At 40.9% G+C, this 22,221-nt stretch overlaps 1 protein-coding gene across 1 annotated transcript in view; it reads left to right on the top strand.

Annotated features, from left to right (window-relative positions):
* LRPPRC (leucine rich pentatricopeptide repeat containing) overlaps nucleotides 1-22,221 on the top strand; it is a 177,873-nt gene that overhangs the window by 23,676 nt on the left and 131,976 nt on the right. Inside the window, exons 8-13 of the mRNA XM_061625407.1 lie at nucleotides 669-813; nucleotides 1,721-1,878; nucleotides 2,737-2,842; nucleotides 2,929-3,036; nucleotides 16,075-16,193; nucleotides 21,056-21,149. Of these exons, the coding sequence (XP_061481391.1) occupies nucleotides 669-813; nucleotides 1,721-1,878; nucleotides 2,737-2,842; nucleotides 2,929-3,036; nucleotides 16,075-16,193; nucleotides 21,056-21,149 (730 nt within the window). The remainder of the gene's footprint in view (nucleotides 1-668; nucleotides 814-1,720; nucleotides 1,879-2,736; nucleotides 2,843-2,928; nucleotides 3,037-16,074; nucleotides 16,194-21,055; nucleotides 21,150-22,221) is intronic.

Here is a 22,221-nt window from a genome sequence, read left to right as displayed (position 1 = left end):
GTCCCATAACGTACAGAGACACAGTAGTGTCAAGTATGGTATGGCTCTTTTTCCCCCATTTGACTGCTTAATACCTCGAACCTTCTGAATCTACCTTCTGGCAAAGTAGAAACTGTAGCTACCTTGTGTTTTGAATGAATGCGATACTACTAAAACATATTTGCATATTAAAAAGGCAGTTCCAATGCAATGTTTTGCTTCCGCTGAATGTTTTTTGGAGTTCTTCTGAAGATGTACGTGCATGCAACATTCTGTCAAATAATATTTTGTGTTATTGGCATAGAGTGCTCAAAAATCGCACGAAGTAGATCCATACTAGACCCTGCTCTTTTGGGTGTTGTGCTGTAATTAAACCCTTCATATACAATATATCCACAGAAGTCAAACCAGATGGGAAAGTGCTGTAGCTCAATGGCAGAGCATCTGCTTTGCAAGCAGAAGGCCCCAGGTGCAATTCCTAGCATCTCCAGGTAGGGTTGGCATAGACCCTTTCCTAAAACCCTGGACAGCCGCTGCCAATGGTGTGACTTAATATAAGGCATCTTCTTCTGTTCTTCCTATGAAGATGCAAAATGTTACATTGTGGTGATATAATAAAATAATTAATACAGATTAATATTTATCAATATATTTAGCTTCATATTCTACTTTTCCCCTTGCTTTTATAGATCCTGGGCAATATTGAAAAAGCTGATATCTACCTTTTGGACAGGGACTTAATGGACATCATTTTTACTCTTGCTAAGGCTGGATATTCTCAGAAGGTACAAAATATTCTGGTGAGGCTGAGACATGATAGAGGATATATTCCAGGTAATTTCCAAAAAAGTGCCCACAAATCTGAGTAGCTCATTAATATTAGACTCTATTCAGGAGATTAATGAAAATCCATAGTTATTTCTTAAGTTACCTTATTAATCCGTTTGGGTAGCTCATGGTAATAGTCATAGAAGAGCGATGTACATAAAATGTCTCTCTCAAATAAAATTGTCAAAAATGTGTAGTATTTTTATAAACACTGTTAAAATCATGCCTTGTTTATGACCTGTTGCTATGATTTAACTGCACATAGCTATGGCAATATTAAAGTAGGTAGTCTAGACTTTTTAAATATAGTTTGTAAGATCTATGGCAGATCAGAAATAGATTGCACATGGATATGACTAGTGTTTTAAAAGTGGTTCGAAGCGGTTTTTGATTTTGATCATTTTTACCTACGTGATTATATGTTTTTCCTGAACTGCCCTAGAATTCCATATTAACCATATACCAAACACTGATGTATTTTAACATCATTATTCAGTGAACAATGAAAGCCAGAAGAAGCACTTGAGTGGTAAATTTGCAGATATGTTGAGTAGAGCTTCTTAGGAGATTTAGTTAATTTCAGTGGGGATTATACAGGGCTTCTAGAGATGCATAGAAATGAATGGATTATATATCCACAACGCTTGGTAAATCGCACACTGCAAGATGATAATTTAGGAGTAAATGGTTATGCACAACTATTGGCCATAAAGCCTTTATATCTGGACCATGATTGTTTACTTCTTATTATGCTATCATTCTTCGTGTAATGCCTATGAGTATACCAAGTGCTTTAAAATAAATGGTTTATTTCTTCTGCACATTAATGCAGTGGGGGTTGTTTTATTCAGCCTCTTCATTGAGGTGTTTGGTTTCTCTCTTTCCTCCCACACCATTCTACTTAACTATATAGATGCCATAAATCTCTGTCTGCATTTAATAACGCACGGCTTAGAAGATACAGCTTTTCAAGTTCTGAAGTCATTTCCTATGGCGGCATTAGATTCCCAGCATGAAAAAATGTTGGACCGTGGCAACTTCTTCTTACAGCACTGTGTACATATGGATGTGGTATGTGATGTCCTGCAAAGACTTTAAAGTGAATGACTGCTTCTGAGGTCATTAAATTTGTCAAACTGTCTGTGCACAGGGGTGGGGGACTTGTGGCCTTCCAGTTGTTGCTGGACTGCAATTCCCATCACACCTGACAGTTGGCCATACTGACTGGGATTGATGGGAGTTGGAATCTAGCAGCATCTGGAGGTTCCCAGTTTTTCCATCCCTGCTTTAAATCAATATTTTTCCTTAAGCAAACTGTTCACTCGCAAAATAAAATCTGCTGTTTCTTTTTTGTGCATTCTTTTTCTCATATGTTTCTCCCCACTCCATGACTCCTAAGTCTTCTTTGATATCCACATACCTACCCAGAAGTGAGAAATGCATTTCCTGGCCTTCAGACATAGCCTTTATTCTCCTTTGTATTCTTGTTCAAGTCCCTAAGTGGAATTGGTTGGTTCCTCCTGCAGTAAGCCTGTCCAGCCTTGTGATCACTGACTTCCAACTGTTACCTTTGCCATCCTTTTTATGCCTTCCTGCCTAGCAGTGATTCTTTGCCACACTGTCACTGCTGGGTTGGTATGTCATAGATGTGTGGATGAGAACATAAGCATAAGAAATTAAGAAGAGTTTGATCAGGCTAAAGATCTGTCTAGCCCAGCATCTTGTCTCTGAAAGTGACCAACCAGAAGATGCCTGTGGGGAGCTCACAAGCAGGACATAAGTGCAATAGTGTGCTAGCTCTCTCAGCCAAAGCAAATTCTATCTGCTTCTCAAGAATGTTTGAAGTTCTCATTCACTTATTGTTGAGTTGAATGCTGTCTGTTGAATAGTGACATGCTTGAAGTTCTTAAATCTTCTGTTTCCTTCCAGCCAGTGGCTAAGCTGAAACATTTCTGCAATGGCTTGAAAGAAACTAACCTACACACTGCACCCCTGCAGTTGACTCTGCATTGTGCATTGGAATCAAAGAAAACTGGTACTTTTTATCTCTTAGCTTTATTTAAATTGTACTTACTATGTTACTACCCTATATGTTAACTGTTATGTTCTGAATCTTTTCAGCTCTGGCTCTTGACCTTATGAAGGCAATGAAAGAAGAAGGCTTACCTGTCAGACCTCACTACTTTTGGCCTTTGCTGGTTCAGCACCAGAAAGAGAAAAATGTTCAAGGTTAGCATTTTTGATCAAACTTTGGTTACTGTGAATGTGAACTTTTAATACACCGCCCTCTAGCCAGAAATGGGTTTGAGCATGAGAAACAGAGTAACGTTATAATATGGGCAGACCTGCCAAAAAGCTGTTGTCCTGTTGGTGCAGCAATGGAGACATTGCAACAGTTTCCTGGGCATTACTTCTTTCAGTCTTCTTCTATTATGCAATTGTTAGCTGTCTTAAATTTAGAACTCTTCAAGGAGCAATGATTATTTTAGCCTGGATATAGCGAAGGTATTGGGTTTGTTCCTATTTCTTTAGGTGTTTATCTCTTAATAAATCTTCTGACCTTGAAAGACATGACACTGAAATTTAAGGAAGCTTTTAAAAGTCCAGTTACATTGTACAAGCCTTGGTCTAAATGTAGAGAAATGAAAAAAAAATTAGATGAGGTTTTCTTATTCCTATGCAGTGATAAGTTAAATGTGAGCTTAGTTACAATAATAAAAGCACAAAAACCTCCATTGTTGAATGATCATGACCTGACAGCACACTGATTGAAGGACTGAAACGTTCAATTTTTTGGATTCTTAAGTAGGTTTAAGCATTTAGCACACACTTTCCCTGGTTACACATGGGGATGTCTATAGGATATGAATAAGAATTGAACAAATATTAAATTTTAAAGTACAATATCTAATTCTTTGGTTTGCGCTTATTGGTAATTGAGAAAGAGTGGTCTGATAAAAAGATGCTTTTAACAGAAGTACTTCCCCCTTGGGGAAATTAAAAACTGTCTTTTTCATCTTATCTCACAGTATAATGTGCTTTGGAATGAGATGCAGAGTTGTTAGTGTGACATTGGGTGACAAACAAAATGCACAAACAAAAAAAAAGTGCTTTTAGCAGGCAGTTTGTATTGCAATTTTATTTTAAATATACAGTCACATTCCAGTTTAGAAGAAATGCTGAAACAAGTATTCCCTAATTGTTTCTGGCTATAAAAGTGTGTCAAGCCTTTTTAGAAAAGCCTTTATAAAACAATATTCTGTTCATGTTAACTCTTTAGATCCCTGAGGGTACTTAAAAGTACTGGGCAAATTGTTTCTTAGCATAGTATTTTAATACCTGAATGTTGCCAATACATTGTAAAACCTTACAGTGTCTCCAAAAACAGACTTGGCGTGTACCTCTTTTATCCACAAATAAATGGGTAAAAAGCTATGCAAACATGTAGCTATAGTCATTCAATAAAATACTTTATTGCAGACCTGAACAATTTGCTCTGCTTTATGCAGTGGTCCGAAGAAGTAAGAGTTTGTAGGGAAAGGGAAGCGGGGAGTAAAGGAACAAGCGGTGAGTTTTTTTGGCATCAGTTGATGTTGGGTCCTCACTTTAGAAGTCTGTCAGTGCTACAGAAACCCAGGAAGCATCAGTTGAAAAATAGCAACATGGAGAAATATGAACATGTTATTGGCCAAATAAAGGAAAATCTTTTTCTAAGCATAGTAATGTAAAACCTATTTTTCATATGAAACTCCTACAGTGAACTTAGGAAAAACTTTTTGTACTTTACAGCTTCAGCTGTGTGTACCAGGAACATTCTCTTTTTGTAGCCGTTTAGCCTCCCTTTCCATGGTTTAATTCTGAGTGCTGCCTTCAGCATGAAGTTATCAGTATAAATGTTCTTTCTTCAGTTAGGTTTAATGCGTAGTCTTCCCTGTTGCTGTTTTCATGATGCAATGAATGTGTAAGATATTGCAGGAACTGGGAAAATGAAATCCAGCTTGTAAAATGGGATTCTGATGCATCTGGGGAAAACAGCAAAATATAAGTAAGTTTCATGTTATAAACATAGCAGACAAAACTAATGCTGCATTATAATTTCAGTTGATAGTGTCCAGTAAATAGGGAGACTTGCAGTGTATTATGTAAGCAAAACATTGTTAGATAATTTGAAATGCTAGGTTTTTCTAGTTCAGACTGTAGTAATATTTTGGATTTCAAGGATGAGGCAGGTAACTTTTATTTTGGTGAATTCTCTTTTAGAACTCCCAGCAACCACCAGTGACGTGTTTAATCTACAGACTTGTATCATATCTTTGATAGAACTAGATGCTAATATTTTGGGGAAAACTCTTTGTTCTTTGCCGTTCGTTTCCATCTTGTAAGACATCTTCAATTTCAAATAGATCCAGTACTTTGATTAATTTAGCTAATACTACCCAGATAACCAGTTTCCTGTCCATGAAGGTGTCTTTTGTATTAGTATGTTTTGATGAAGGGTGTGACTTAGACCTTTTGAGCCGTTGTGCTAAAATATCTGCTCAGTCATAAACTCACTGGGCCAGTTTGCATGTAACTCCAAACCATAGTTTAGCTGTCCTTGTATGTTTTGCCTCCCTCTTGCCTGCACATGGTGCAATTTCCTTCCTGACTTCTCTAGGCAGCTGTAGTTTGTCATTACACCCAAATTGTCAAACTGTGGTTTGTGCTTCCTTTCCAAACCAGAATTGGAAACCACAGTGTGAAGTGAATTACCACTTCTGATTTGCAGGGAAACGGAAAGGTTGTAATTGGAGTAAGGAGGATAGGAAACTCAAAACCCACGTGCATCTGTATTAGCCTACAGTGTGGCCTTGGGCCTGTCACTATGCCTCATTCCCAGTTCTAGAGGTGTGAACCTGATATAATTAATAGTGGTCTGCCACAAATTTGTTGTGAGGACAAAGCATAATTTTGTCTCTCTTGGCTTATTAAAGTTTGCTGACTGGTATGACCGAGTGGATCCAGGGTATGGTCAACATGTCATTGCGGAAGGGAGTGGCCCCAGCTTCCCTGAAAAGAGGTGGTGATCCGACCACTCCTGAAAAAGCCTACCCTGGACCTATTGGGTTTGTGACCAATACCCCCTTTTAGAGAAGGTGATCAAGAGAGTTGTGATGCAATAATAGGAAGGACATTTGGATGAAAGAGATTTTCCTGGCCCATTTCAATCTGGGTTCAGGACTGGTTATGGGATGAATCAGCTTTGGTCGCCCTGATGGATGACCTTTATCAGGAGGAGGACCCTGTTATTCTTTATTGCTGTCACAGTAGCTTTTGATAGCATTGACCATGGTACACTTCTGAGCTGCCATGGTGAGATGGGTGTTGGAGACACTGTTTTACAGCAGTTCTGATCCTACCTACAAGGTCAGCTTCAGAGAATAACAGATTCAACAGCTTTAAAAAATCTTTTTAATTTTTTATTTTGTTTTAATATGTTTTTAAAGATGTTTTGAAGTCTGTTTTTAACATGTTTTAGAGTGTTTTTAGTGTTTTTGCTTGCTATGGGCTCCTGGGAGGAAGGGCGGGATATAAATTTAATAACTAAATAAATAAAATTCATAAGCATACTGTTTTGACTGCGGAGTCAGTGCATAGCTATCATGGCTAGTAGCCATTGATAGCCCTATCTTCCAAGAATTCTTCTTATCCTCTTTCAAAGCCATTCAAGTTGGTGGCCATCACTGCCTCTTACGGGAGTGAATTCCATAGTTATATCTATCTGCTGTGTGAAGACGCTTTTCTTGGGTCTTACATTTCTTGGGGAGAAACTGTGCAACATCTCTTGATGTATATGTGTGCTGCATTATGCTGGTTATGCAAAATGTGGTTTTGTTTTTGTAATGGACATGCTTAGTATAATGGATTGCTACATTCCGCAAGCTTCTCTCTTTCCAGTGTGTCTAGTGTAAGAACATTGGAATATCAGCTATTGAATTGTTTGCAAACATTGTACGTTTAGTATAAAAGTGATGTATGTGAGGTTCCCAAGTAATCTTTTGTCCCAGTAGTAACCAGTTCCAGACATCTATGAAGGTGTGACATCCCTTTCTCTAGTGCAGTGATTCTCAAACGGTGTGCCCAGGCACACTGGTGCGCCCTAAGAGGTGGCTAGGTGTGCCTCAAATATTATGAAAGTATATTTTAAAAATGAGAAGAAACCCATTTGTATAGGGTAAGTAATAGTTTTCTATAGTTTGTTATTTTTATTCATAGTTTAAAATATATTAATATAGTTTTAATTTTGTACACGAAGTGCGCCAGAAAATGTGTATATGTTTTACAGTGCGCCACAAACCAAAAAAGTTTGAGAACCACTGCTCTAGTGTCTCAAGGGATATTCCTGAATTTATTGGACCTATTAACATATTCTGCTACATCCTAATTTACTGGGAGTTCAGCCAAAGCAAACCTCCAAATGAGTTGCCAAAAACTTTTCCCCCCAGTAGCATTCTTGCATTGTGTATTATTATTATTATTATTATTATTATTATTATTATTATTATTATTATTATTATTATTATATTATATTTATTAGTCACCCATCTGGCTGGCTGTCCAGCCACTCTGGGCGACGTACAAAGTAAAATACATTAAACATTAAAATGTTAAAATATTAGAACCCAATAATAAAAACTTAGCCCAACCCAAAGGCTTGCCTGAAGAACCAGGTCTTCAAAGTCCGGCGGAAGCTCATCATCGAAGGGGCATGGCGGAGATCATTTGGGAGAGAATTCCACAGGGTGGGGGCCACTATTGAAAAGGCCCTCCTGTTGTGTCCTTGTTGTGCGGAATTACAAGCCCTTCAGCAAAAGAAACACGAACCCAGAGTTGTTTGCTAAACACAAAACCTTTATCCAACACTCCAACAAACATTGCTTATCTCCTATTACCCCCCACACAAACTGTTCAGTGCTTGTGGGCTTTATGCCCGGCTAGCAGCTGTGTGGGCTTACATTGTTAACCCCTTCCTACCACGGGGAATGATTCTGCAACAACCCTCAACACCTCCCTCTGGTCCTCACCAGTCTGGCTGTTTTAACCGGTGGGATCGAGAGAAGGTCTTCTGAGGCTGATCTTGTTGAGCGGCATCCCTGCCGATACTGGAGGCGCTCCTTCAGATAGACTGGCCCAAAACCGTATAGGGATTTAAAGGTCAGAACCAACACCTTGAATTGGGCTCGGTAAGCAACCGGTAACCAGTGCAACTCCTTTAGCACTGGAGTGATGTGATCCTGCCGGGGGACATTCTGTCTCTCTGTCTTCTTCTGATTGTTGTTGGGACAGACTTGACTGAGACAGTGCTAGAGCTATCCTGGCTTAAGCATGATGCTGGGAATGATGGTGTGTGCTTCTTAATCTTTAGCCATTTGCGATTCATTGTGGTCACTATTGCATTTAAACTGGATTGCTTGTTCATACACATGCAGCCTATGTTTAAAAAGTGCTCTGCGATCAGATAGATAGCAAAGCAGGGAGTGGGCCAGGGCAGAACCTTTGTTCTGATGTGCTAGTTTGTTGTTCTTTGTATATGGGAGAGCAGTAGAAAAAGTTAATTCTCTCACTTCAACCGTGATGAGGTACAGTCCACACTAGCACCTTATGTGTAGACCAAGCCCAGATTATGCAGAATGAAGTGGTAAAATATCAGATTGTGGTCCCTTACCTGCAGCCTCAAGTGGAACAATCAAGTCTACTCATACAGAGAAAATTAGTACAGCAGGGACAAAGATTTTATGTAGCCCTTTCCTGCCATGCTTCTTTATAATGTTCAGTCATCTTCTGCATGGGGAAGCATTCAAAACTGTTACCTGACCTCTCCTATGCAGTATGCTGCTAAAGAGGCCGCACTGTTTTTTTGGATAGATTAACCTAGGTATGACCAATGAATAACAACTCTGTTTATTAATTTAAATTGTACTGGCCTAAATACCAGGGCTGTGGAGTCGGTACACCAGACCTTCGACTCCAACTCTTCTATTTTTCTACTGTCCGACTCCTTCAGAAATGGCAAATGTATATTAACTAATAATAACAAATTTACTGTAGTAAAACGGTAGCACAAGGCATTTCATCACCACCACGTGAATCCAGAGCTTGGAAATGTTACTTTTTAAAACTACAACTCCCATCAGCCCCAGGGATTGGGCTCGCGGGAGTTGTAGTTCAGAAAAGTAACTTTTCTAAGCTCTGGATTCACGTGGTGGTGATGAAATGCCTTGTGCTACCATTTTACTACAGTAAATTTGTTATTATTAGTTAATATACATTTGCCATTTCTGAAGGAGTCGGAGTCGGAACATTTCTACCAACTCCGACTCCACCCAAAATTGCTCCCAACTCCAACTCCACGACTCCAACTCTGGCTCCACAGCCCTGCTAAATACATCTTCATCATAACAAGTTCAACATAGGTGTGTTTTTGAGATGCTGGCCCGGTTCACACATACTGGTAAACCATTCTTTAGTGCAACATGTGGTAAGAAGCTGCCATGAGCCTTGGGTTTGAAGGAGGACTTCAGTAGAGTTTAGTTTTACTTTCCATGAAAGCAGACTTGTTGTTACAGTACATGCATGTATTGGAGGTTGGGCCCGAAGGGCAGTTTAGGGATTCTCCTTGTGTATCGCCCACCCCGCTGCACAGCTGACTCCCTGACCGAGGTGCTAGAGGTTGTCTCGGGTGTGCAGCTCCTTTCCCCCAACCTTTTGGTTCTGGGGGACTTTAACCTGCATACTGAGGCGGCTCTCACAGGAGCCCCTCGGGATTTCATGGAAACCATGACTTCCTGGGAACTGCACCTTAGTAATTCTGGGCCCACAAATGTAGCCGGTCATGCTCTCGACCTTGTATTTATCTCGGGAGGGGGAGGTAGGGCTCTGAAAATGGGGGCTATTTTTTTGAACCCCGTGTCATGGTCAGATCACTATCTGGTGAAAACGGACCTCTTATTGCCACACACCCTCCGCAGGGGGCAGGGACCTATTAGGATGGTCCGCCCCAGATGCCTGATGGAGCCTAAAGGATTTCTGAATGCTCTGAGAGATTTGGAGCTGTCTGAAGGCCGCCCGGTTGAAACCCTGGTGACAGAGTGGAACAGAGAGCTCACCAGGGCAATAGACCGGGTGGCTCCGAAACGTCCTCTCTAGGCGGCGTACATAATTAAAATTAAAAAACAACATATAAATACAATATTAATAACAATCTTCAATAATCACCCAACCCACATCTGTACATTGTAAACTAAAACTATTGAGAAATCTTGTATGCCCACTGAAACAACCAAGTTTTTAGTCCTTGGCGGAAGCTTACCAGGGAGGGGGCATGGCGAAGTTCGTATGGCAGAGAGTTCCAGAGAGTGGGGGCCACAACCGAAAATGTCCTCTCTCTGGTCCGCACCAGCCTAGCTGTTTTAGCTGGCGGGACTGAGAGAAGGTCTTGTAAGGCTGATCTCGTCAGGCGGCATGTTTGGTGATGCTGGAGGCGCTCCTTTAGATAGACTGGACCGACACTGTATAGGGCTTTAAAGGTTAGCACCAACACCAGATAGGCGGCCTAAAAATAAAATTTTATTATTATTATTATTATAAAAAACAGAGAGTGTGGTTTAAACAAGCCAATTTATAACCCATAGTTTGAAGTTGGCTCTTTGAGAATCTAAGCAGGGTTTATTTTAATCCAGGTTCTCTTGTTCATAAGTAACAATGACAGGTTTTGTGAAAAGTGAAACTAAATATGCAGGCAGAGGCGAGGGAGAGCCTAAGGCTTCATTTTGCCCATGTATATAGCTCTAAACTATGATCTAGCACACTGTTCTTTAATCTTGTACCAAGAACATCTGGGGACCCAACTCCCATCATTCCCAGCCAGTTTAGCCACTGGTCAAGTGATCACGGGAGCTGTAGTCCAACAACATCTGAGGATCCAAAGTTGAAGAGCACTAGCGTTACATGTGAATGTGGCCACTGAATGAAGGATAAGGTAGCAAAGTGTAGTAGAACTAGAAAGAAAGGGTATCCTTAATAGTTTTATTTTTATTCTTTTATCACAGTAACACACCAAAATTAAAATAGCTTCTTAAAAATAAACATGCCCTTAAGTCTCAAACCCACTGTTTAAAATTGCCCTTCTATCAGTCAGTCAGGTAGTTAACTGGTGCATCAGTTAAAATTTCAGCCTTAAAAAGAGTAATATGTTGTAAGTACAAATGTGTGGCCACAGTGTTAAAGAGAAGACTAATCTTGCAGAATACATGTAAGGCCTGTGTTTCCACTGACTGACTGTGTGAACATTATGGCAGACACTTCCAGCTTTCTCCATATCCCCTTAACCCCACCCCCCATATACAATAGTACCCTAATTTGTGATCCTCATTACAACACTTGTAACTGCTCAATAAATAGAGCCAGCAAGTATGGGTATGTGACAGATGTTAATTTGGGATTTGACGAACATAAGCATTTTGTTTTTGCTTGATCAAGTAGAAATTTGAACCCGCATCTCCTGAATGTAGTGGGCCTGATTGTAGCAGTAATTTTAAAAGCAAACAGATGCTACTGATAATGTGGATTTAAACAGTTTTTTTGAAATTATTAAAGAAGCACTGCTGAAATGCAGTTTGAGCTGTGTTGTCATTCCAGTTTTTGACACCTTATAAGTATAAAGCATAAGCTTGCCCTCAGAGTTTGAGAGGCATTGAGGAAAATTATATTGTAATTAATTTTTTCTGGATAAATTTGCTGTTTCTGTGCCAAAATCAGTGTTCTGTTTTAAGGCAAACTTGAGCAGATGATGCCATTTTAATTTAGTGTGACTTGTCAGCATGTACTTTTAAGTGCTCAAAGGGAATTCACATTTGATTATTTGCACCATAGTGCACTGCATAAAATATTCATGGAAGTGTCACTTTTCCATAGGTGGCACTCCAGGCAAAGACAGGTACTTCAGGAAACTTCAGAATTTTTTGTAGTAACAAATAGGTGAGGCAACTTAAAAAAGAAGAAAAAAGCACGTTACTTGAATCTGGTATCCTGCAGCATCTGACAAATCATTTACCTATATAGGTTTTGACATGAATCCAGAGTTGGTTAACTAGATGTGATGTAATGAAATTCTGCAAGTTAATGTGGATTTCAAAGAGAAGAGCTTATCTATAGTCTCTTTGTAGTAACTTATAAATGCTGTATGTTAAGATTTTTTTTGTTTCCTTTTTAATAATTAAGTTGATTGATCAGGTGCTGGTTTTACAAAAAACAAACAAACCCATCATATCCCGTTTATACATGTCCATATATGTGAAAATATTGCTGAATGTGTTCTTGGTACCACTTCTTTTTCTTCCTTCAGATCCTTTTTCAAAACCCAACTTTTCCATAAGGTTGTTGTCTTAGCCCCTTGTTTAACACTGTAACCAAGCTTAAATATGAATTTCCCAATATTTTGTTCTTTGTTACCAGTGTTTTCCTTGTTGAGTTTTAGATTGTGAGCTCCTTCAGGCAGCAACTGGTAGCTTTTGCTTAAGCATCATGCCTACCAATAGTGCTGGATGTATTAATTATAAAAGCTGTGAGGACTACTGTAATCTAGTGTACAGATTGTTCAGCTTGGACGTAGATTCTGATCCATTTTCATCCATGGGATCTCTTCTGATAGCAATGGGCCAGTTATTTTCTTTAAGCTGTGCAGTTCAATCATGTGCACTTTTACTCAGTAGTAACAGCTGAGCTATACGTTCATGTGGGAGGGAACTCTGCTGTGCTTGTTTTAGAATCTGAAGGCTAAAGGCAATGAAGAATAAAAAGGCAAGAAGCTCTTGGCTGGCCTGCTGGCCAGGCTTTCTCTTGTTATATCTGATCTACCCTGGTGCTCCCCCTTTGAAACAGCTAGGGCAAAAACATCATTTATTTAATTGTGCATTCATTCTGTTCCCTGCTTTTCAGCCAGGTTTAGTTTGCAAAGCAGTGTACATAATTTACAGCACTCAAAATTATACATTATATTGAGGATATGTGCAGGGAAGGAAGAAGAAGGGTCTAAACCTCTCCAGTGATCTGATTCCCTGATTGAAGGAAGCTGTCTTATATCAAGCCATATCATTGGTCTATTTCATTCAGTATTTTCTGTCCTGACTGGCAGCAGCTCTCCAGAGTTTCAGGCAGGAGTCTTTTCTCAGTCCTACCTGGAGATGCCAGGGATTGAACCTCGGACCTTCTGCATGCAAAGCATGTGGTCTACTACTGAACTACAGCCAGACTAAGCTCTTGCGTTAGAAGGGGTCAGAAAGAGCCAACAGGTCGTTCGCTCTAGCAATGTGCTTCTTGAAGCTACTTTGCTGAGTCTGATAAATGGCTTCTTGAAGTCCAAAGATAAGAAGAGGCAGGCAATTGTTTAGCACATCTTTGGATTTCCCTTCCTCTAGGGACAACTTCCAAAGTCTTTATAAACAGAGCTGAGCTGCTTGTCATGTGATCAGTTTAACATGTAGCTTACCTTCTGAGTTGTGCTTTATTCTGTGACTCTCACTTCCAGGTAATTGTATTTTGGATTGCAGCCTTAATTTTATCTGTAAGAGAAGAGGTGATAATGATCTGCCTCAAGTTAGAACTCTTTTATGAGCTTGGAATCACTGCTTGATGTGGTACATTTTTTCCAAGTGTTTCACATTACAGAACTTTACATTAAGTTGTAAGAGTAGTAGTATTCCAAACTTCAGGTGACAGAGAGTTGTGGCTGATGCAATAGTGGCTCCTGTAGGCAAGATTGATGTGGAGATCCTTGCTTATTGCTCATTTTGAGTTCCTGTATTACGCCAGCTTGGGGGTTCCATAGAGAATGCCCCTCCTGGGCCACCACATCCCCAGCTTCTAAAGTTGCAGAACTAATAAAAGGGTCCCCCTCTGCTGATCTCAACACCCGAGAGGGTCTGTAGGAAGGAGATAGTCTTTCAGATATTTGGGACTTAAGTCATTTAGGGCTTTAACACTAGCATGAACAGTTTGAATTGGGCCCAGAAACAAACCGGTAACCAATGTTGCCTGGGGGGGGGGGCGGCATGGCATAACAAAATTGGAAAGTACACTCATTGTTGCTTTCCCCCATCACCCCCCCTCGACAACCTCATGCTTGCCATGGGAAGTCAGTTATGTCCTGCTACTGATTGTAGAGATCACACAATATTTATTTCTTCCCCACATGTAATCATGCTGTCTAATGACAACAAAGGGCATTCCACAGTACCAGGAAAAATACGCAAGGTGGTCTGTCCACACTTATTTTCAGTTGCACATGCACACGCTTGCCACAACACACACAGACCATCTCTCTCTCTCTCCCCACCCACTCCCTCTTTCTGCTCCAGTGCATTCCTCTGTCTCTCTCTCAGAGACCACACACACATGCATATCTTCTACCCACCCCAAATTCATCCTCCCATCTGATGGCTCTCCAATGGCTATTAGACAAATTAGAGTTTTAGTAAATTAGCAGAGCTTTGCTTCATATAGCTTCCTCAGCACTCTGTGCTGCATGAGTGTGATTTTACCCGAGAGAAAGTGAGCTTTTACCTTGCTTTAAATCCCTCAGTCTTAGGCTTGGTTTTTAAAAAAATACTACTTTATTAACACAAATAAATACTGGATAGAAAAGGTGCTACTTCTGTCTAGTTGATAAGTTGGAGGCTGCAATAGCCATGCTTGAACATTGCCCTTCATGCTAGAGGAGAGGAGACAAAGAGAACATGGCTCCTTCTCCTCCAGTGGTTTGCAAAGAAGAGAAAAACAGGAAGGTGAGTCAGAGGTGTGAATAGCTCCCTGAGATGTAACTGATCACGGAAGGAAGACAGAAAAGATGAATACAGGTCAGTGCCAGCTAAGAGGACTATCTCTCTCTCCCCATGCAAAGAAAACCAAATGGAAATTTCTCTTGTCACACTTCTAACACCACCTATACATTTATTTCTCATGTATGCATGCACGCACGCACACCCACACGCCCCATACTTGTGCACATGCACACCCAACACACACATATTCAGGAAAGCCACCAGGTTTGCATGGCTGGTGGGCAAGAAACAATCAATTCTCACAGCTCCTTCCTGCACCACACCCCCACAGATACTCAGGAAGGCAGGGCAAAGCAAGCTCCTGCCACTAGCTCCTCGTGGCCAGTGAGCAACAAACATCTGAGCAGACAGGGAGATAACCCCTGGTCCTTCTTCCTCCCCATACCCACAGACACTCAGAAAAGCCCCTTTAACAGGGCAAAGTACATGCCAGTCACCAGCTCCATGTGGCTGGTGGGCAAAGAATGAGCCAATGGAATGAGACATAAGGTGAATTTGGGAATCCATCCCTGACACTTCTCTCCCTCAAACATCTTACCAAATCAAGTGGAGTGAAAGGGAACAGACCCAACTCCAGCAACTCCTCTGCATTGCACTGTAGAGTAAGAAGCGGCAGCTTGATTGACAGACGGTCCCAGTTGCTCCTGAGGCACCAAAAAGGCCTTTTCAGGGTGCCATGGTGCCTGTGGGTGTCAGGCTGGTAACCTCTGACAGAGCTTCTGATTTCATAACCACGATTCAAAGGTTGGGAATGGGTTGTAGGCTGATATGCTCATATGGTGGAGTTAAGATGGTCATGACAGCTGATTTCACAATATAATTTGATTGCTGAGGACATGAAAGAACAGCACACAAAGTACAAAGTCCAGTTTTTACAAAGCCATGTCCAATATTTTAATTTTTCCTGAAATAGCATGGGGGTTTATAGTTTTAGAGTTGAATCCAATGTTTATTTTATTTGTTACATTTATACCCCGCCTATCTTTTTGTGATAGAAACCCAAGGCGGCTTACATATGGTTCCCAAGCGGTCTCCCATCCAGGCACTGACCAGACCTGACCCTGCTTAGCTTCAGCAGGGAGCTGGCCTTATGTGCCTTCAGACCATGGCCTCTTCATTGCATGAACAGAGTTCTGCTTGTGCAACAGGACTTCCTCTCCTTCCCCTTGCAACCCCCCATGCTCCCCCCAGGTCTCCTCTGGAGAGTCCCCGCAACCTCCAGAGCAGATGCTGGGGGCATGTGGGGCTATAGGTAGAGGAGAAGGGGGAGTCCCATTGTATGAATGAAACTCTGTTTTGCTTATGCATGGGTGTACTGAATATGGCCCATAGTTTCTAGATAGCTGAAGTTCAGTATCTGGTTCAGCATCTGTTCTTTTTCTTCCTTTAGGTACAATCGAAGTCCTCAAAGCAATGCATGAAATGCAGGTAATCCCTAATGTGGAAACATATGCAGGCTATGTTTTGACAAGTTTTGATGATGTCAACTCTGCACGCCACCTGCTGCAGGTGAGTTCAATAGTTGTGTTAATTCTTTAAAGCTCAGTTATGTTGTCTAACGAAGTTTAATTTTACTTCCATGATCTGAACATGTACTGGTTCTAAAATCACGCCTCCTACATAAACCTTTAAAATCTTCTCTTTAAAGCATTTTCCATCTTTTTCCAGAACGATGCTTCAAGGTATTAAGCCTAATTAATTATTTATTTTGGAGATGAAAGTTTCAAGAATTATTTGTGTAGCAGGTGCTGCAGGGTGGATTGTTTTGTAGATCAAGGCAACTTTAAGTCATTAATTTAACTCTAGTTTCCCTTTTTTAAATTTTAGTGTGATTGCTATAATTAAGACATACTGGCTTGCAACTCAGTAGAACTTTTACACAACCTAAGAACATAATCCAAAATCTTTGGGCATACAGTCAATATGCTTTTCGCACTGCAGAGTTGAATTCCTTTGTAACTGGAAGGCTAAGCTGCAATCCTGTCCATGCTTATTTGGAAGTAAGTTTCACTCAGCAAAGTGGGATTTATGTCTGAGTAAAGATGTATGGAAGAGAGCTTTAAGAAGCAAGCAGGGGCAGTTACTGGGCAAGTTGGATAGTAAATAACATGAAACTGTCCTGTAATGAGAGAGACTATTGATCAATCTAGCTCAGTATTGTCAACTCTGAGGAGAAGCAGCTTTGCAAGGGCTTTCATGTAGCTGCTTAGGAAGCCCGTGTCTGGGCTAGGATTATTTTCTGGGAGATCTGCTGTACCTAGAGATTTGCAACAGAGTGGCACTTGGGATGTCAGAGGACCGGGAGGGAGGCTTGTAACAGATTTGCTCCTGCAGCACCTCCAGCATCTGCCACCAGACCCAAGGCCCGTGAGAGGCAGAGGACAATGGGGAAACCCTGGCTGCTTCAACAGTCAGTTCCAGGCAGTAGATCCAGTTGCAGAGTGGAACATTGGGGAAATTATATACACCTTTGCCCTGCTCTAGTAACTGTTGTACCATTGTCTGATTTATTATGTTTCACATGTATTGTAAGAAACCTATAGAACTTGGGTTGGTAGGTGGGGCTATAAACGCTCCAAAATAAATACATAAAAATTATCCAGCTCTCCTCTCTTAAATCCTTCTAAGGGTTGAATATGGGTCTTTATGCATGCAGACCACGTGCTCTCCACTGAGCCGTGTCACGTCCCCTTGTGGTATTTTGGCTTCTATAAATATTCAAAACGTGAGAGCTGGACTTATTGCTTGGTTCAGGTAGTTGAAAGGCATAAACTAGGAGTAGTAGATCACTCCTAGGGGGTTCAGTAGATGATCTTGGAGAGATACTGAATGGCATCTCCTGTATCCTAGCACCAAGATCCATACAATCCTATCTTATGTCTGCTCAGAAGTAACTTTTAGTGAATTCAGTGGGGTTCAGAATTCAGTCTAAATGGGGTTAGGATTGCAGCCTTAATGTGTCATTTATAGTGCTTAGCCTCGCAAGTCATATATTTGCTCTCAATTCAGTTTTCTTTTTACATAAAAAAGAAACCCCTATTTGTGTTATAAGTGGTCATGATTTAATTTTAAGAGAAAAGCTTTAAAATATTTATTTATATTAAATCCAGATTTCCTTTGAAACCGGGTTATTTAACAGGTGCCATAATTGAAATGTAAAAAAATAAAATTATTTATATTTTTCTAAACATTGGTTTATAAAAAGTAGTTAGTCATAAAAAGTGAGATGCTTTAGCTTCTGTTTAGATTACAACAGAAAGCATTCGGAATAGTTATTTACGTGAATTCCTTGTTCATCTTGAATAGTTAGAATGGTGGTGAGAGCATCCTTAATCCTTCTAGTTAGGGTATTCTCATCTGTTCAGGATTATAGTCCCTAAGTATGAGGGCTGTAGTGTTGATGAGAGCACAGTTTAATCATCTAGCTTGGAGAGGCTTTCTTTTGGCCCTCCGATGTTATGATTTTATTTTCTTACATTGTTTTGCTTGCAGATTGATTGATGGCATTTTATCATACTCTGCTCTACATTTTGTTTTAATATGTTTCACCACTTTTGGGGTCTCTGGACCAAAACACAGTATATAAATTAATAATAATGAAACTATATAATGTATCTGATCCCCAAAATTTGTAGATTCTTTCAACAGTTGGCCTGGTTATTCAGAGATTACCTGCTCCTTATATATTTGGAAGATGGAGTCCTGGAACCCTGGACTCATAGTTCTTGACCTCTTGACCAACTTTGGGTGCTATTAGTTTTTGTTCAGGTTTTGCACAGAACCATAGTTTAGCGTGACATGAATGAACATAGCCTCCTCCCAGGTTCACCCAATTCTCTCCTCCTGCACAGCCAAGAGGAGGTTTGCAGAAGCATCCACTTCCACTTTTAGTTAATCACAACTTCTGTCATCTAAACAAGGAATTTTGGTTTATATTAAGTATGATTTGTTTGAACAAATCGGATTTGTAATCGGTGGGTTGAAGTTGGCTTGTTTGCAACTAACCATAGATAATGTGAACCATAATTTATTGCCCAGATGAGACAAAAACTGCAGTTAGGGGAAAGCGAAAGCTCCTGAATGTCTCCTCCTAGACATGCGGGAGCGGGGAGGAGATCTGAACACAGCCTTTCTCTTTGGGATCAGGATTCCCCATATAGTATTTGTGGTTTTCACATTCTTTTCCTGGTCTGAAACTTTTGAGATGCAATTCTGTCCCCGTTTGGCCCCATTGGTTTCAGTGGCCATTGGTATATGTTATTGGATGTCGGATTCCAGCTTTAATCTGCACTTTATCAGAAAGTTGTGTAAGACTTGTGTTCTGTATACCAGCTTAGTATGTGCTGTCTATATTTATTTTAATTATGTAGTGGTACCCAAAGGCATTTTTATATTAGATGAATTTTTTAAAATCTGTAAATAGTTTATACAGTCATAATGTTTGCCCTGCTTTCTCCAGTGTCAATCCTAAACCAAAGCCCAGGCTGCTATCCTGTGCCATCTTACCTGGGGGTAAGCCCCATTAAACACACAGAGAGTTAGTTCTGAAGTAGACATCTATACCATTGTACTTCAAGTTAACTATACAATGAATTCTTAATAAGTACATAGACATCAACTCCTGGATAGCAGGAGGCATGCCTAAGCCTCTTTGCAAAGTTTTAACATTTTGCATTTGCCATTTAGGGAAGAGATTTTTTAACATCCACTTGCACTTACTGTGTAGTTGTATTTGCAGAATATAATGTTTAGGGAGTAAGTGATCTTGCACGAACTCATCGCAGGAAAGATGCATCTACTTATTAGGAAAAAATGAAGGGCAAATTATGCAAATTCTAAGGACTACTAAAAATTAAGATAGAAGCTAGAAAACTGCACTAAAGTGAGGGAATCTTTAGGACTTCAGAGATTCCTATTACCTGGTGCCCAAACAATTCACTTATCAGAGCCCTAACTTAGTTCTTAGACTAGAACATTGGCAGGTGAGAGCAGACAGGCTGGCTTATTTCATAGAAATGGCTTAGAAGGGTATCTGCACGTTTTGCTTCATAGCTTTCTTGGTGACCCCCAATCTAGGAAGTCTACTCAACAATGCAAAATTAATATTATTTATTAAACTTCTATCCTGCTAGGAGTCCCTACACACCTTCGTGCCAAATGCTGATCACCCCTGTTCAGGCAAGCCAGAAGCAGAGGCAGCAGCAGTTTTTTCCCCAGGGCCTTTCTCCTCCCTTCTGTGATGGGAGTGAGCTGATTGGTTAGATGGGATCTTTTCTCCATCTTCACTCCTCCCTCCTTTTTCCCCCTTTACATGGCTGGGTGGTGGTGGTAGAAGGAGAAGGGTGGGATGGACTGTCCTGAGTGGTATTGGTTGGGTGACCTTCTCCCCCGCCCGCCCCTCCCACCTAGCAAGAAGATATCCTGGCTTATGCTGTATGGTCCCCTGGAATGAGCCTCCCCATATACTTTTCGTTTGCTATCTTGCCTTCCTACACCCTCCCATCACTGCTCTTGAAACGTCTGCATCATTGCCCAAACCTATGCATGTTTACTCAGAAGTAAGCCCCACTGTATTCAGTGAGGTTACTCTTAGGTAAAATAGGATTGCAGCCGCAGTCTTTGTGAGAGGGGGTTCACCAAAGTGTCTGTTTGTTATGTACCCAGTATGTTAGCTTTTAGATTTCCTTCAAGGAGCTCAAGATTCTTCCTTTCCTCAATTTATCTTTACAACAACCCTGTGTGGTAGGTTAGGCTGCGAGAGAGTGACTGGCCTAAGGTCACCCAGTGAGCTTGAAGGCCAAGTGAGGATTTGAATCCTTGTCTCCCAAGTCAATGGTTTTCAAGTGGTCCATGAGGGGGAAAAAAGTTTGGGAACCACTGTTCTATGGCATCCTCCAGATTTCAGTTTCTTGATATCAGCTATTCACCATAAAATTAGGTGGCTTCGGATCTGATTAATATAGGCTCTCATAGCTCAGGTGTTACTCTGAGTTCTGGGAAAGACAAGCAAGAAGTAGCTGGGGAAATAATGGCTCAGTCTTTACTGTCCAAGGAATTTCCCTTCTGGGGGTTATTGTGAATGATTATGTCACTCAGTATTGTATTGCATCTGTATTTTTGTTCTTTTACATTCCAGTGTAAGGTTTCTTAAATTTTCTTCTGTTGACCATAAATAAAATATATAGATATCTGGGAAGTCTTTCCAACATCCTCTTAGGTAGGCTAATGCCTACCCATTCAGAAGAAGGCAGGGCTTGCCTGAGGCTGATTGTTAAATTATTGCTATAGCTGAAATTTGATGCAAGGATCTGAACCACTGTGCTCTACCAGTTGTTACTGTTTTTTGTCACTGTAATATGATCTTTCCATAGGAAGGAGGCTGCCCTATTGATGGTAAATCATTCTCTGTAGCAGAAATCAGACACGTAGCTGCGAATGGGACACTGGATAATGTTTTAGCATTATGTAAGTATATTTGATGTTGTAATTGTAATTTGAATCGCTAATTAGTACAGCTGTGGTTTGTTGAGGCTAGGTGATAGAATAGCAAATTTTCCATATGAGGCCGGCCATCACTGCGGGTTGTAGCTCCACCTATCGTGCGAAGGCAAGAATGTTTTGGAGGTCTAGTGCAACATATTTCTTTATAAATATAGAATTAATGATTAAAAGGAGCCCAAGATAAATATAGAAATTAGCTTTATTCTAAGAAGACTACAATCCCAATCAGTAGCGCAGGAGTTGCTAATGTTTTTTGCCTGAGGGCTGCATTCACCCTTTGCCGAACCTTCTGGGGGCTACACACTAGCAACAGGTGTGGCCACACTCTGGCATGTGGGGTGGAGCAGTGGCGCTCACCTGACCTCCAGTTACTACATTGCTCTGCATAGTGGGAAAGTGGGGGAAGGGCGAGGTGGCGGTAACATTGGCGCTGGCAGGACTGCTGGATTGGCTCCATTGGTGTGTTTATATCTCACTGCTGCCTCACCACTTAACATCCCGGTATACAACAGTGATGCAGCGAACTGGTGGCTAGGTGAGGGCTGCCACCAAACCACACTGCCCACTACTGACAGGGCAGACATACACCCTGCTCCTTTGCTGATCCATGTAGATAAGCTGAGGGACCATTATTTCCCCTCCTAGCTCATCAAATGATCAGTGTGATGACCATGGAGCAGGTGATTTGCATCGCCCATCAGGGTGCTATACAAGGCGGGGGAAATTTAAACCTCTCCACCCACTCCAGAGCCATATCTACTAGTCTTGTTTTACTTTTTGCTGTTGCCACAATCAGTGGACTCTGGAGAGAAGAAGGGAGGGAGAATTTTTTTGGTGGGGGAGATGAGGTCCCCTGCAGTAGAGGATATGTGGAGACTACCAAAGATCAAGAAATATTTTTCAAAAGATTATGCTGCAAAAATTGGGCTTGAGCGGCCGCATTTGGAATACTGTGTACAGTTCTGGTCGCCTCATCTCAAGGATATTATAGAGTTGGAAAAGGTTCAGAAGAGGGCAACCAGAAAGATCAAGGGGA

This window comes from Rhineura floridana, chromosome 4, assembly GCF_030035675.1.
Source record: "Rhineura floridana isolate rRhiFlo1 chromosome 4, rRhiFlo1.hap2, whole genome shotgun sequence".
NCBI classification, from domain to species: Eukaryota; Metazoa; Chordata; class Lepidosauria; order Squamata; family Rhineuridae; genus Rhineura; species Rhineura floridana.
The sequence above is the reverse complement of the archived record's forward strand: the minus strand, read 5'-3'. Positions and strand labels throughout refer to the sequence as shown.